General features: G+C 34.9%; 1 protein-coding gene across 6 annotated transcripts in view; it reads left to right on the top strand.

The window, feature by feature from the left end:
• The window catches only part of KLC1 (kinesin light chain 1), a 78060-nt gene that overhangs the window by 63194 nt on the left and 2826 nt on the right, over window positions 1-12040 (top strand). For 2 of the 6 annotated variants that reach the window (XM_067554993.1, XM_067554991.1), the window contains exons 13-14: window positions 1404-1538; window positions 6856-6986. In XM_067554993.1, the coding sequence (XP_067411094.1) occupies window positions 1404-1538; window positions 6856-6986 (266 nt within the window). Of the gene's footprint in view, window positions 1-1403; window positions 1566-5453; window positions 6064-6855; window positions 6991-12040 lie in introns of those variants that run through there. The other 4 variants (XM_067554992.1, XM_067554990.1, XM_067554994.1 and 1 more) reach the window with 3 other exon arrangements.

The following is a 12040-nucleotide window of genomic DNA, read 5'->3' as shown; positions in this document are numbered from 1 at the left end:
CTCAGCACCAGTCGCCAGACCCGCACCGGGACAGATTGGGTTCGGGCCGATGGTCACCAGGTGCTAGGCACCAATCCCTGGAGCATCAGCACCGATCCGCCGAGCATCAGCATCAATCTTTGGAGCCCCGAAGTTCGCTGAGCCTGCGGTGTTGCAAATTGCCAGCAAGCAGCAAGTCAACAGAAACCTGGCATTGCTCAAGTCCTTACAGGAAGCCGAAGGACAAATTGTATTCGAGATGTGGCCAACGCTCTGGCTCCGGACACCACTTCCCAGGCATCTTCAGTGGCTTTCCTGGTGCATTTGCCTATTCAGAATATTTGTTGGGCCGCTATGTGGTCATCCATACATACCTTCACATCCCACTATGCCATCACGCAGCAAGCTTGGGATGATGCAGGATTTGGCAGAGTGGTACTGCAATCTTCATGGCCATGGACTCCTGCCCACCTCCAGAGAGACAGCTGGTGAGTCACCTAAATCAGAATGGACATGAGCAGGCACTTGAAGAAAGAATGGTTACTTACCTCGTAACTGTTTTTCTTCAAGATGTGTTGCTCATGTCCATTCCACAACCCACCCTCCATTCCCTTTGTCGGAGTTCCAGCAAGAAGGAACCGGAAGGAAGGGGGACTGGCAGCGCCTTATATGTGAGCACATACGTGTGCCGCTGCAGATGGCGCTAGAGCTGTCCCTATGGGTACCACTAGGGGAAAAACTTTGGGCACTGTGCATGTGGTGCGCACACACACATACCTAAATCAGAATGGACATGAGCAACACATCTTGAAGAACAACAGTTACGAGGTAAGTAACCATTCTTTGCACTGGCTGAAAAGTGGAATCAATAAAGTCTCTCTCTTCCATATCTGCTTTGATCCTATCTTATGGCTATAATTTAATTTTCATAATAAAATTCATTACAGTTAAAATGTGGGCACGAGAACACTTTTTACCATAGCTGGTTGGTTTTTTTAAAACAATACTTTGTGTAATGCTTTTTAAACATGAACTCAATGTTCTTTAAAAACATAGATAAACATTACTAACCCCATTTAACATATGGGAAAACAGAGCCACAGAGATCATGTGTTGCTTAATATCAAGCAGATATGTGAAATGCTTGAAGTAAGTGACTTGTCACTGCATCACTGACAGTCTGCAGAAGAACCCCAAGTCTGCTAACTCCCAGGCCTGTGTTTAGTCCAGTTGCTCTGCTTTATGTTGCATTGATATTTGCAATAGATCAGTCATGAAATATTGAAAATTGTATTAGGTTCAGAGTGAATTAAATGTTTGATTTTTTTCATTAATCTTGTTACCATACATATTCATGATACTGTACGTTAATAAAACCCATCTTAAGTAAGTAAAACACTTTTTCCCTTTTGCCTGCCTCACAGGGTCTTGACAATGTTCACAAACAGAGAGTTGCTGAAGTGCTAAATGACCCCGAGAGCATAGAAAAAAGGCAAAGCCGAGAAAGCCTCAATGTCGATGTGGTAAAGTACGAAAGTGGTCCTGATGGAGGCGAGGAAGTGAGTATGAGCGTAGAATGGAATGGGGTAAGTACAGTACACAGTTGAAGAAAATAGCTTAGAAAATTTACCACCATAACAGAAACTTCTTTGTCCAGTCGTCATTCCATTGTGTTTTCAATAGTTTTCATAGTTTACACTTTGTAATTCTGCAGAATTAAAGAATAAGATCCTGCATTTCGTAAATTCTTTATATTTTGTTACCCTTTTAAATTGTCCATAAGGTTTTTTTGTCCTGAAAAGTAAAATTTCTTCAGGAATTTCAAGCAGTCTGGGTAATTGTGAGCATTTGAATGCTGATTGAGTGTCCTGGTTTTTATTGGGTACATAATCCCTAGTCTGTGGTTTCCACAATAGATTGGCAATTAATTTACTTCTGCTTATTTACCCTATTTATGTCATCCTTGCCTCTAGTTTAAATGTGTCCAGCAGGTGCCACTATGGAATTAAGAATATTAAAACACCAATTGTTTTTAAAGTAAATAAAAATGATCAGTTTAAGATTTAAAAGCAGCTCCAGTCACCCCTCTCCCAACATTGTCAGAGGAAACTATCTGTAATTTTGTTTCCAGTCATGGAGGAAGGGTGATCCATAATCTGCTTTTGTATGTGTTGTCATTGCTGATTCATGGTAATTTGACAGCAAAGATACATTTTTAAAATGAAATGTGTATCTTCACTTCCTACGCACTCTGTTAGAATTTATGTTTAAAGTGACGCCTTATTCTATCTTGTGATATCTTATTCCACTACCTAACATAATACTTATCACAAGGTAAAACAGAACCTTTTTAAAATAGATATGTTTGTAACGTGTGATTATCTATGCATTTTCTACCCTTTATTATGTCTTTCACGCTTTTAGGTATACTGAGCAAGTTTACTTAATTTTGTTTGCTTCGATCACTGGCTTTCCCATTGTGTATCCTGTTGCTGCCTAGGGGATGTACTTAGTGCAGGCAGTCAAACTATTAATTCACTATAAGCTATAGTTCTGCTAAAAGCACTCATACATTTTGCCAAATTGCTCTAGTGATAGCTTTGTCTGACTACTTTTGCTTTAGATTGTTTATCCTACTTTGCAAACTAGAATGCTTCTAAAGTTCATTTCTGTTACAACAGCTTTCCAGTCACTTGTGAGAAGTTTTAGAATTCTAAAGCCACCTTCATAAAAACTTACACTTAATGAATTTTCACGGAGAATGTTCTCTCCATTGTTGGTTGCTTTTGTCATTTATCAAATGACATTTCCTTGGTATTGGTATTCTCCATGCCAAGACAGTCAATCAGCATTTGTTGTGAATAATTAATGTTGCATCACTGGTGTCCTCAAAATAAGTTTGGTAGCTTCTTTTATCTTAGTTTTGCCCACTCAGCATTAGAACTGTGTACTGTACTCCTCCCTTAATTTCTGCCGTACTTTGCATGCCTTTGTATGTTCTAAGTGAATTAAACTTTTTTCTGCTGTTTGCTTTTAATTAAAACAAGCATGCATGTTTTGGAATGATAAAGAACCTTCTGTAAAAAAAAATAAGATGGTATTTCTAGGTCAATATTTGAACAAAACCTAAACTGATAAAAATCTGTTGACCTAAAAGGTTAATTTTGCCTGTAGGGACCAGAATTAAGGAAGCCTTGATTTTTATGAAGTCAGGGAATTGCAACATCAACATTCATTTAAAATGTAGCATCACTTTTTCTGATATACATGGGACTATTCACAGTCCACATTTTCCACCCTCATTTGAGAGAGTTTGTTCATACACAAATGAACCAGTAAACTTCCCCCCATCGTTTTCTACCTTACTTTAATGCTGTTTTTTCTTGTAGCTGGAGGGTGAGGTGGTACCTTTCCCTCATCTCTTCTCTCCACAGATATTCTGCTTCTCATACAGGAAGTACTGATGAATTTCTGTCAGTAGGCAATTTACTTTGTCTACTATCTTCTGATGTGCTTCTGTATTCTTGAGTTGGCTCAAGAACTTGGTTGTCAGATAAAATAGCTTAGGGATAGCGCAATTTAGAGAATAGTTGAATTTTTTTTTTTTTTTTAATTTCAAGTTTCAATGGGAAATTTTTGGCAGTTTTTGACCAGTAATGCACAGGAGTAGTAATTTTGTGAGCGTATACACAATAAAAGATTAATTAAAGTAACTTTTCACATGTAGTATAGCTTAGACAAAAACTTTATGCTTAGGTTTAGTGTCCTACCTAGAGGAATTAAAGTCTGTTTTTAACATAAAAATCTATAGCTAAATACTAAGACAGACTTTGGTTAGTAAAATTGATAAGTTATGTATATTGTAATTTTAAAAGCTTGTTCTGTAAAGTTATTAGAACAGCATATTGCAAATATTTATCAGTTTAAAAAATTAACAATTTGGAAGTGTAGAGAATTGCTTTCATAAACATTTAAAAAAACTGTTTTCTTATACTAACTTTTCCAGACAAGCCTAAGCTCTTGCCCCAGTTCATGTCTGTCTCAAAAACTGAAGGAGACTGTTTACACAATGGCTATAAAGCTACCTTGAGAACTGTTGATGTGAACTTTCCTATTTTAAAAAACAAAGAATAATTTGCCTTTTTATTCATGGAATACATGTAACTGAGGCTATGTCTAGACTGACGGTGGCAAATTTGCTGCCGTCAGATCGATTTATCTGGATCGATTGACTGGAATTGGAGACCTGCTCAGTCGACCCGGAAATCGACGCTATTAATCCACCTCCGCCAGGTGGAGTAATGCTGTGTCAACGGGAGTGCATTTCCCGTTGGCATAGCAAATTGAAGACACCGTGGTAAGGAGTTAGGAAGTCGACAGGAGATACATAAGCTACTCTGTGTAGCTTGTGTATCTCCTGTCGACTGTCGCCGAATTTGGCGGCAAGTGTAGACAGTCTAATATATAGACTTTCAGAGTCAAAGCTGCTGTATTTCCACAAACGCTTCTTGAACTGTCCTATTTGAAATGTCTTTATGTAATTCTAAACAAAATATAAACCTAATTTGATAACAGACCTCTGTCATCAGGTGAAAATTTGATTGCAACGCCCAATTAGTTTTCATCACTGATAGCAGGGCATCTTGTTGTAAAGTATCTTCTATCGGCATTCACTCCATTTCCTAGAGACAGGTGCCATTATCACTAAACAAAAATCTTAATTGATATCCTTATCCAGAGTTGAGAATGGAAAGCCTAAGAATTCAACTACCCATTCACTTTTATAGGTTGTCCTTTCAGTTCAGTTTTGAGTGTTGGGCGGGGCAGTGTGTGGAAACTTGCAGTATAATATTTTCCTTATAAATTTTAATTTTAAAAAATACATACATGAGAATTAAACAAGTTTGATGGATTCTTATTACTTCAAAGCAGTAGACAGAATTTTGTTTGGAGGGGAAAGGGAAATCCTTTTTCTTTTTAGCGTTGTGGGGGGGAAAAATCGTGACAGAAGTTAAAGCTTAAATGAATGCACCTTGTTCTGTTCATTTCTTTTAAATCTTTTATTAATTTTTTTCCTCTTTTTTTTGGCTTTTGTATTATTTTCAATTGGAAAAAGTCACTCTTTTCTCTGCATATACTGCACATGTGACATGTTTATAATATAAAAGCAAATTCTGGTTGTTAAAAAATCTGCTTTTCTTTATTACTTACAGATATTAATAAATATTTCTTTTAGTAATTTTTGTATAGTACATGTTAGTGAAATAGATTAAAATATATAAACAACTATCTTTTTGGTAATTCCAAGGATCTGTGAATGGCAGCATTACATGTGCAATCCCAAATCTTTCATTTAAAAAAAGCTCTCACATATGACCTAGAAATACTGTAAACCTAACTGTTCAAAATTGAAAACTGTTGAACTTTCCCCAACAGTTTCATTCAGTTTTTCTCTCTCCATTTCTGTCTGACAGGCCTAGATGCCTTTTGTGATTCTTATACTGTCTCCTGCATGACGGGCGTGCACCATCTTCAAGCTTTAACTTCTTTCTTCAGTATTGACTGCTGTATTTTAGCAAATATCTAACGATTTTTGTCAGAGCTACACTTCCTTGTAAACAGGCCATTCCTTCAGTGCTGGTGTCTTTTTTTCGGTTTCCTATTCTGTACATGTGTAGCTTTGCCAGATATTTATCTAGTAATACAAAATGTGTTATTACAACCATTTGCTGTGTAATACTTGAGTAAAAAGTAAGAATGAACTTTATAAGTAGCTGTTCACTATGAAAAAAGGTAGTTAAAAGTATCACACAAGGTATTATTAAAAAAGCATGATGGTGACCTTTACAGAATAAAACGTAAAAGTAAGGCATGTACTCCAAGTGCTTTAAAATGTATTTAGAGACCTATAATGTGGTAACATCAATATGGAACTCTGGATGTCTTCACTTATGATTATTCTAAGTAGCATTGCTGTTTAGTCTTTGTGTGCAATTTTGGCAATTATGCTTTTCTCTACTAATCTTGGTGTTCAGTGATTTGTGTATTTGTCTTTCTAACTTCTAATAAACTCACTCCAACTGATGTCTGTCTCTGTCTGCTTAGTAGTATTTTCTCCTTTTACAGTCCTTCCTTTCGAACGGTAGCCATGTAGGATTTCTAGAAGTAGCAAGTGGTTACTTTGTATCTTACTAAACGGTTGATTTTTAAGAGTAAACAATAATTCTTTGACATACAGATTTGATATCTGACTTAAGAGTTAGAAACTTCTGTGGCAAAAAATGTGCAGAAAGCTGTCATTTCATCTTGTTTTATATTTTTCTGAAACATGGTGAAAGTTAAACTGAAATACAATTGAAATGTATATAATTTTCTGATCATAAATGGTTCCTATGTTTTTAATAAACTTAACCTACAGAATTCACTAAATATGTTTAGTGTGTATGGCCTAGATATTTGAACAAAAATAATAAAATAGTTTGTTCATTCAGATCTTGATAGAATGCTTTTGCTTGGTACTGCATCATAGTAAACATGGAATTTTATGGTACTGGTTAAAATGTTGGTATGCATTTGTGAATTGTGTATACACTAAGATTTTTTTAACTGTTATGAATCATAGTTAACCATAAATTAACAGATTTTTCATATTTCTGAAATCCTTGTGATAATTGGGCACTGTTAAGTCTGAATGCTGACAGTAATCTTGGTAAAGTACAATTTATATTTATATGGCATTTTAAAATATTTATATAATTTGGCAGGATTACCTAATGATAGCAGAACACAAGTATTTTGACTATACATGTTGTTCATTCAGCTGTGGGGGAGGGGCAAAAACTGTTGCAGTTTCACAGTTGTTAAAATTTTTTTCAGGATGGCACTGGATCTTTAAAACGCAGTGGTTCCTTTAGCAAGCTCCGAGCTTCGATTAGACGCAGCAGTGAGAAGCTGGTTAGAAAGCTGAAGGGAGGAAGTTCACGAGACAGTGATCCAAAGAATCCTGGGTAATTATCTGCTGTTAGATGTGCTGGTGTGCTCCCAGTTTTGTGCCTATTTTATAGTCTAGCACTGTGACCAAGGTAGCCTTTTCTCTTGTGGCTATTATCTACCCTTACTGCATGTAGAATTATAGTACATACCTTTAACTTATTGCATTCCTTACTGAAAAGTGATATAGGGAATAATTTAAATCTATGCTCACCATTCCTTAACGTTAACAGTGGGAGAAATATAATTTGTTTTTAGTATTTTATTGCTCAGGGTTTTTGTAACATAATTTGCATCTTCTGAAAGGGAGATGGCTTAGCATGATGGCAGCACTAAGAAAAAGATTTATTTAAAACATGATTATATAGTTTGAGTATTACTGGTGCACTTTATTAAATTGCCAAATTTCTCTTTTCCCAGAGAATAAATTAAGTTGCCTGTACTTTATCCTTAAGTATTTGGAAGTGGTGTGTGTATGTGGGGTGGGGATTGTTTTTTGTTTCAGTAGAACTCTCGACTGTGAATATTTAATGTATTAAAAATAAACATCAGTGTTAACACAGTATGGCATCAAATGTTTTAGATCTAAAAATCTGGTTCTATATAAACAGAATGTGTTTCATATATTGTACATATTGCCTTTCTATTAACATTTAAACTTCCTCTTTATCAAGAATATAGAAATGGAAAGCTACTGTCAAGGAAAGGGAGCAAAATATTACCTCTCAGTCCTTAGTGTTGAGGGAAAAGGTTTGCTGGAAGTCAGGGCATAAACAGTAATTTTTAGTCATGCTTCACTTAGAAACTAAGGCCTTGTGTACGCTAAAAAGTTAGGTCGACCCAGCTACATTGCTCAGGGATGTGAAAAATCCACACCTTTGAACAACATAGTTTTGTTGACCTAAATCCCAGTGTAAACAGCACTAGGTCGATGGAAGAATGCTATGCTGTGGGAGAACCTCTCCTATCAGCTTAGGCAGTGTCTACACTGAAGTGCTACAGTGGTGCAGCTGCAGAATTTCAAGTGTAGACAAGCCCTAAGAAGGGTTAACTACTGAAACATCCAAATTTCAAAGGGAAGAAAATGTTGTCGAAAAAACTCAACTGTTACATTTATATGTATGTTACATTCAGTGAATCAAGAATTTTACCACATGCTATTAGCTACATGTTATGGGTGAAATTTTCACACAAGTGAAGTCAGTGGTAAAACTTCCATTGAATTTAATGAGGGCATTCTGTGTTTTCATGGCTTTAAATATATTTATAATTCCTGCTGATGCACAAAAAGATATGTTAATCCGTTTACCTGTTGCTCTATGTACACTGAAATATTAATTGCAGAATTGAGCATGAGCATTACCTTTTTCCATAATAGCACTCAAGTTTTAGCAGTATAGTTGCTATCAGGTTTAGCCATGATTACTTTTTTCACTTTGGAAAACTGAAACTAACTTGGTTACCAGCTACAACTGTTTGAACAGCATTGCTTTATTGAGCTTCTGTTTAAGAATCCTAAATAGGAGAACTTCGGTTGTCTTCATCCATTGGGATAACTATCATATGAACTCACTCATTTAGATTAATACATTTAGAAATATTTATGTAGTAATTAAAATTTCTGTGTGATGTCTGGGGTAGGACAGCTCATCAATTGTAAATTGTCGTAGCTCCATTGAGAATCTGCCTCACTCTTTTTATTTGCTTGTAAAGCATCATGCACACCCATGATACTATATAATTTCTGTTGCTATTTAATTGTCAGCCTTTTTTTTATTACTTACCTTACTGATATTTGCTTTGAAGTGTTTTCAACCTTACATCTGACCAGATTGTACCAAATGTTAGTAAAAATTCATTTCTGAGCTGGTAAAGATGTGATTCTGTGCCCAGTGAAGTGAAGTCAGTGGAAAAACTCCCACTGAATTCATAGGTGCCCAAGCAAGATGTAAATGAAAGGCTGTTTTTTTTCAGTGAAGGTAGAGTGGGAGAGTGAAAAAAAAAAAACCAGACCCACACACAGCACTATAGTGTAAGAAATACAAAACTGCAAGACAGTTTAGCAAAATAGTGCAAATACAAGTCCAGGAGTGAAATGAGTCTCATTCTTCCAACATCCATAGTTAGCAAATTTATAAATATTTCTATCATTTATATTTACAACTCTTTATAAACTCCCTATATTGCTCAGGTTTACCATTGGTTTTTATACACTATAATTTATACCTAATAACTATTTCATCACCCCCCCAATTTTTTTGAGGTTTAAAATGTTTTTCAAAATGCTATGGGACCAGGGTGCTCTACGCCTGGTCTGCTGCAGTTAATAATAGTGAAATATATGGCCAACTTGTTTTCTTCACTGTAAATAACAGCTAAAGGGTGTTTCTACAATGTTTTGAATATTTAAGTTTAATGTGTTTGGCATTACAATCTGCTGTAATAATCCTCTGAATGTTTGCTGTATATAAGTAAAAGTAATCTACCCACATCAATATGAACCCCCTATTTTTTGACCCTATACCACCTAAATATGTGTGTGGTATTCATACTAATGATCAAGTTAGTGTAGAAACAGATGCATCATTCTTGGTTTCCAGTGTTCATAAAGTGTCCTGTGTTCTTTGAAGGACTGTCTGATAATTGAAGGTAAAATTCTTCATTAGCTTATCTTTTATACACGTCTTCCACAAGTATTTCTGATTTCAAAATCTTTCATTGCTGGTGATGATGTAGTGCCAGAAAAAAAGTTACATTTTCAGGCCCTAAAATGAGTTTGCAGTATGGGCAAGTTTTGTTTTTTAATTAATTTTTTGACTAGTAAACGTGCAAATTGTATGTGGAACTTGTTGAGAATACATACACAACTTTTGTTTTTGTATATTATAACAGCTTTTAAAAAATCTTAATTTTCGTTTCCTTAGCTGTTTTAGAAAGAAGTTGAACATCTGACTTGTAAAATTAAAATCTTTAACCTTTTCATGGCTTTCTAGATCATGAAAGCACAATTTAGAGGATAGGATTTAGTAAAATGTTACATATTGTACACAAGAATACTTTCCAATAACTTCTTTATTATTAATAGGTTATTTCAACTTTGTTTCCGGTAGTAACATTGCTTTCCATAATCATTTGCTACATTTAGTTAAAACTGCTCTGTTTTCTTTTACTACCATTTGATTTTAAAAAGTGACAGTTGGATTTATATATTTTTATATAAACACACATTTGTGTTTAAGATGTTACAAATACCTGAATACAGAATTGCGAGTGTATATAAAGAACTACTGACTTAACAGGAAAATTGTTTCTAAAATGAATATTTTTTCAAGATTTTCCATGAGAAACCATATGTTTTTCTTCTTACCATGACCTCTACCTCTTCCCTTCATTGCTTCATCTCTATTTTCTGTGAAGGCGTATGTTTTTGCTTTGCTGTTCACTTGTTCCTGCTACTTTGTCCTCACGTATAGTCATAGCCATTGATCATGTTGTCAAAAGAGGATTATGATTTCAAGTGAGGAATAAGCAACAGGAGTAAATGAACTCCAAAGCACCAAAAACTCAGCCTTCAAGCCATCTATTCACAGAAAATTGAGGGAGGGAAAAAACACTTGTCAGCAAATTGTTTCTTTATAAAAAGTTTTCCCCAAGTTGGTAAGAGGTGTGTATGAGTTGGGTGTTATAAACATACAGTACTTGAAACTTGCTGTGAACTACTTTCCATGGACATTTCCTTTTTTTTATTTGATTTCAGATTTTTAATTTTACATTTATTTTGCTTTGCTAATAGGTTGCTGATTTTGATGGTCAGTGCTTAAAATTTGACCATAAAAAAGAGATAATTAAGTTGCGACAGCAAAAATAAAAGCAAAGCTTTTTTAAATAGCTGTTTGTTATAACACACAGAAAAAATGAGGCATGTATTCTCAGTATTTTTACAATCCTGTTTCTGACTTAAAGTAACAGGTGCATTTGCCAAACTAATTTTTGTACGTTTGTAGATGAAAAACTAATTTTACTTCTAAAGTAAACTGGCTGCTAAAAAGTTGAGACTTAGTTATGATATTTGTTTGTTTAGATTCATTATTAGCACTTGAGCAAAAGTATACTAGGCATTTATGTAGATCTCTATCTGGATTTTTTGTTTTCCTGAAGTTTGAATTTTGTTTTTAATAAACCTTTATACTCTTACTTTTTGAAAAGAGATTTTCATTTGGGATGTTTTATATGTGTGTGTTTGTGTTTTTACAGATTAACATACTTTGACTTTCGTGTGTAACCTTAGGTGTATATTTTATGTAAATAAATAACAGACGTGTAAACCACGCATGATTCATTGCTTCTTTTTTGTTGTTAACACTTGTCATATTTTAAATTATGTGCATTCTGGTCTCTGAAACATTCAAAATTAATTGCTTTAAAAATGTGGTGTACTTACATCGTGTAGCTGCTGCCTGCATTCATTTGTATAGGTTCTTTGTAGTTTAGTTTGTGTTCCAGTCATACATATTACTTGGGCTCAGATCCATCAGAGCACTTAAGCACATGCTTACCTTTGTGTGTAAGTAGTCCTCTTGATGTCAATAGGACTAATGACCTGCTGATGTTCAATGTGAGCTGTGCAGGAAGGCCTTATACATGGGTGCAGGGAGCCACCTGTGCAGATCACATCGCAGGATTGGGGTCTAACTTTGGTGTTAGTGTGACAAATAAAATAATTTTATTTAAAGTGCTCCGTTAGAAGCAGAAAAACCATTAAAGATCCAGTGATCCCCTACCAACAGAGTACTATGTTCTAGGTAATATTCAGGTATTTGGGGTGGGAAATAGCAAACATCCATATCGTACCTTTTCAGCAAAAATCTTCTGACATTCATGACTATTTAAAAGTAACTTAAAATTTATATAGCCTCACATTTAAATATTTTAGTCTTAAATGTTGTAGATGTTTGAATAATCTTTCATAAAGATCAATCTGAAAGCAATTATTAATCCTTATCCTCAAGAATATGGAAGTTGATTATAATATAAAATGGTTAATAGAGTATTATCTTGATTATCAATAACC

Source organism: Emydura macquarii, unplaced genomic scaffold (assembly GCF_026122565.2).
Source record: "Emydura macquarii macquarii isolate MOO-44397 ecotype Brisbane River unplaced genomic scaffold, CSIRO-AGI_Emac_v2 contig_1551, whole genome shotgun sequence".
NCBI classification, from domain to species: domain Eukaryota; kingdom Metazoa; phylum Chordata; order Testudines; family Chelidae; genus Emydura; species Emydura macquarii.
This window is presented reverse-complemented; position numbering and strand designations above follow the sequence as displayed.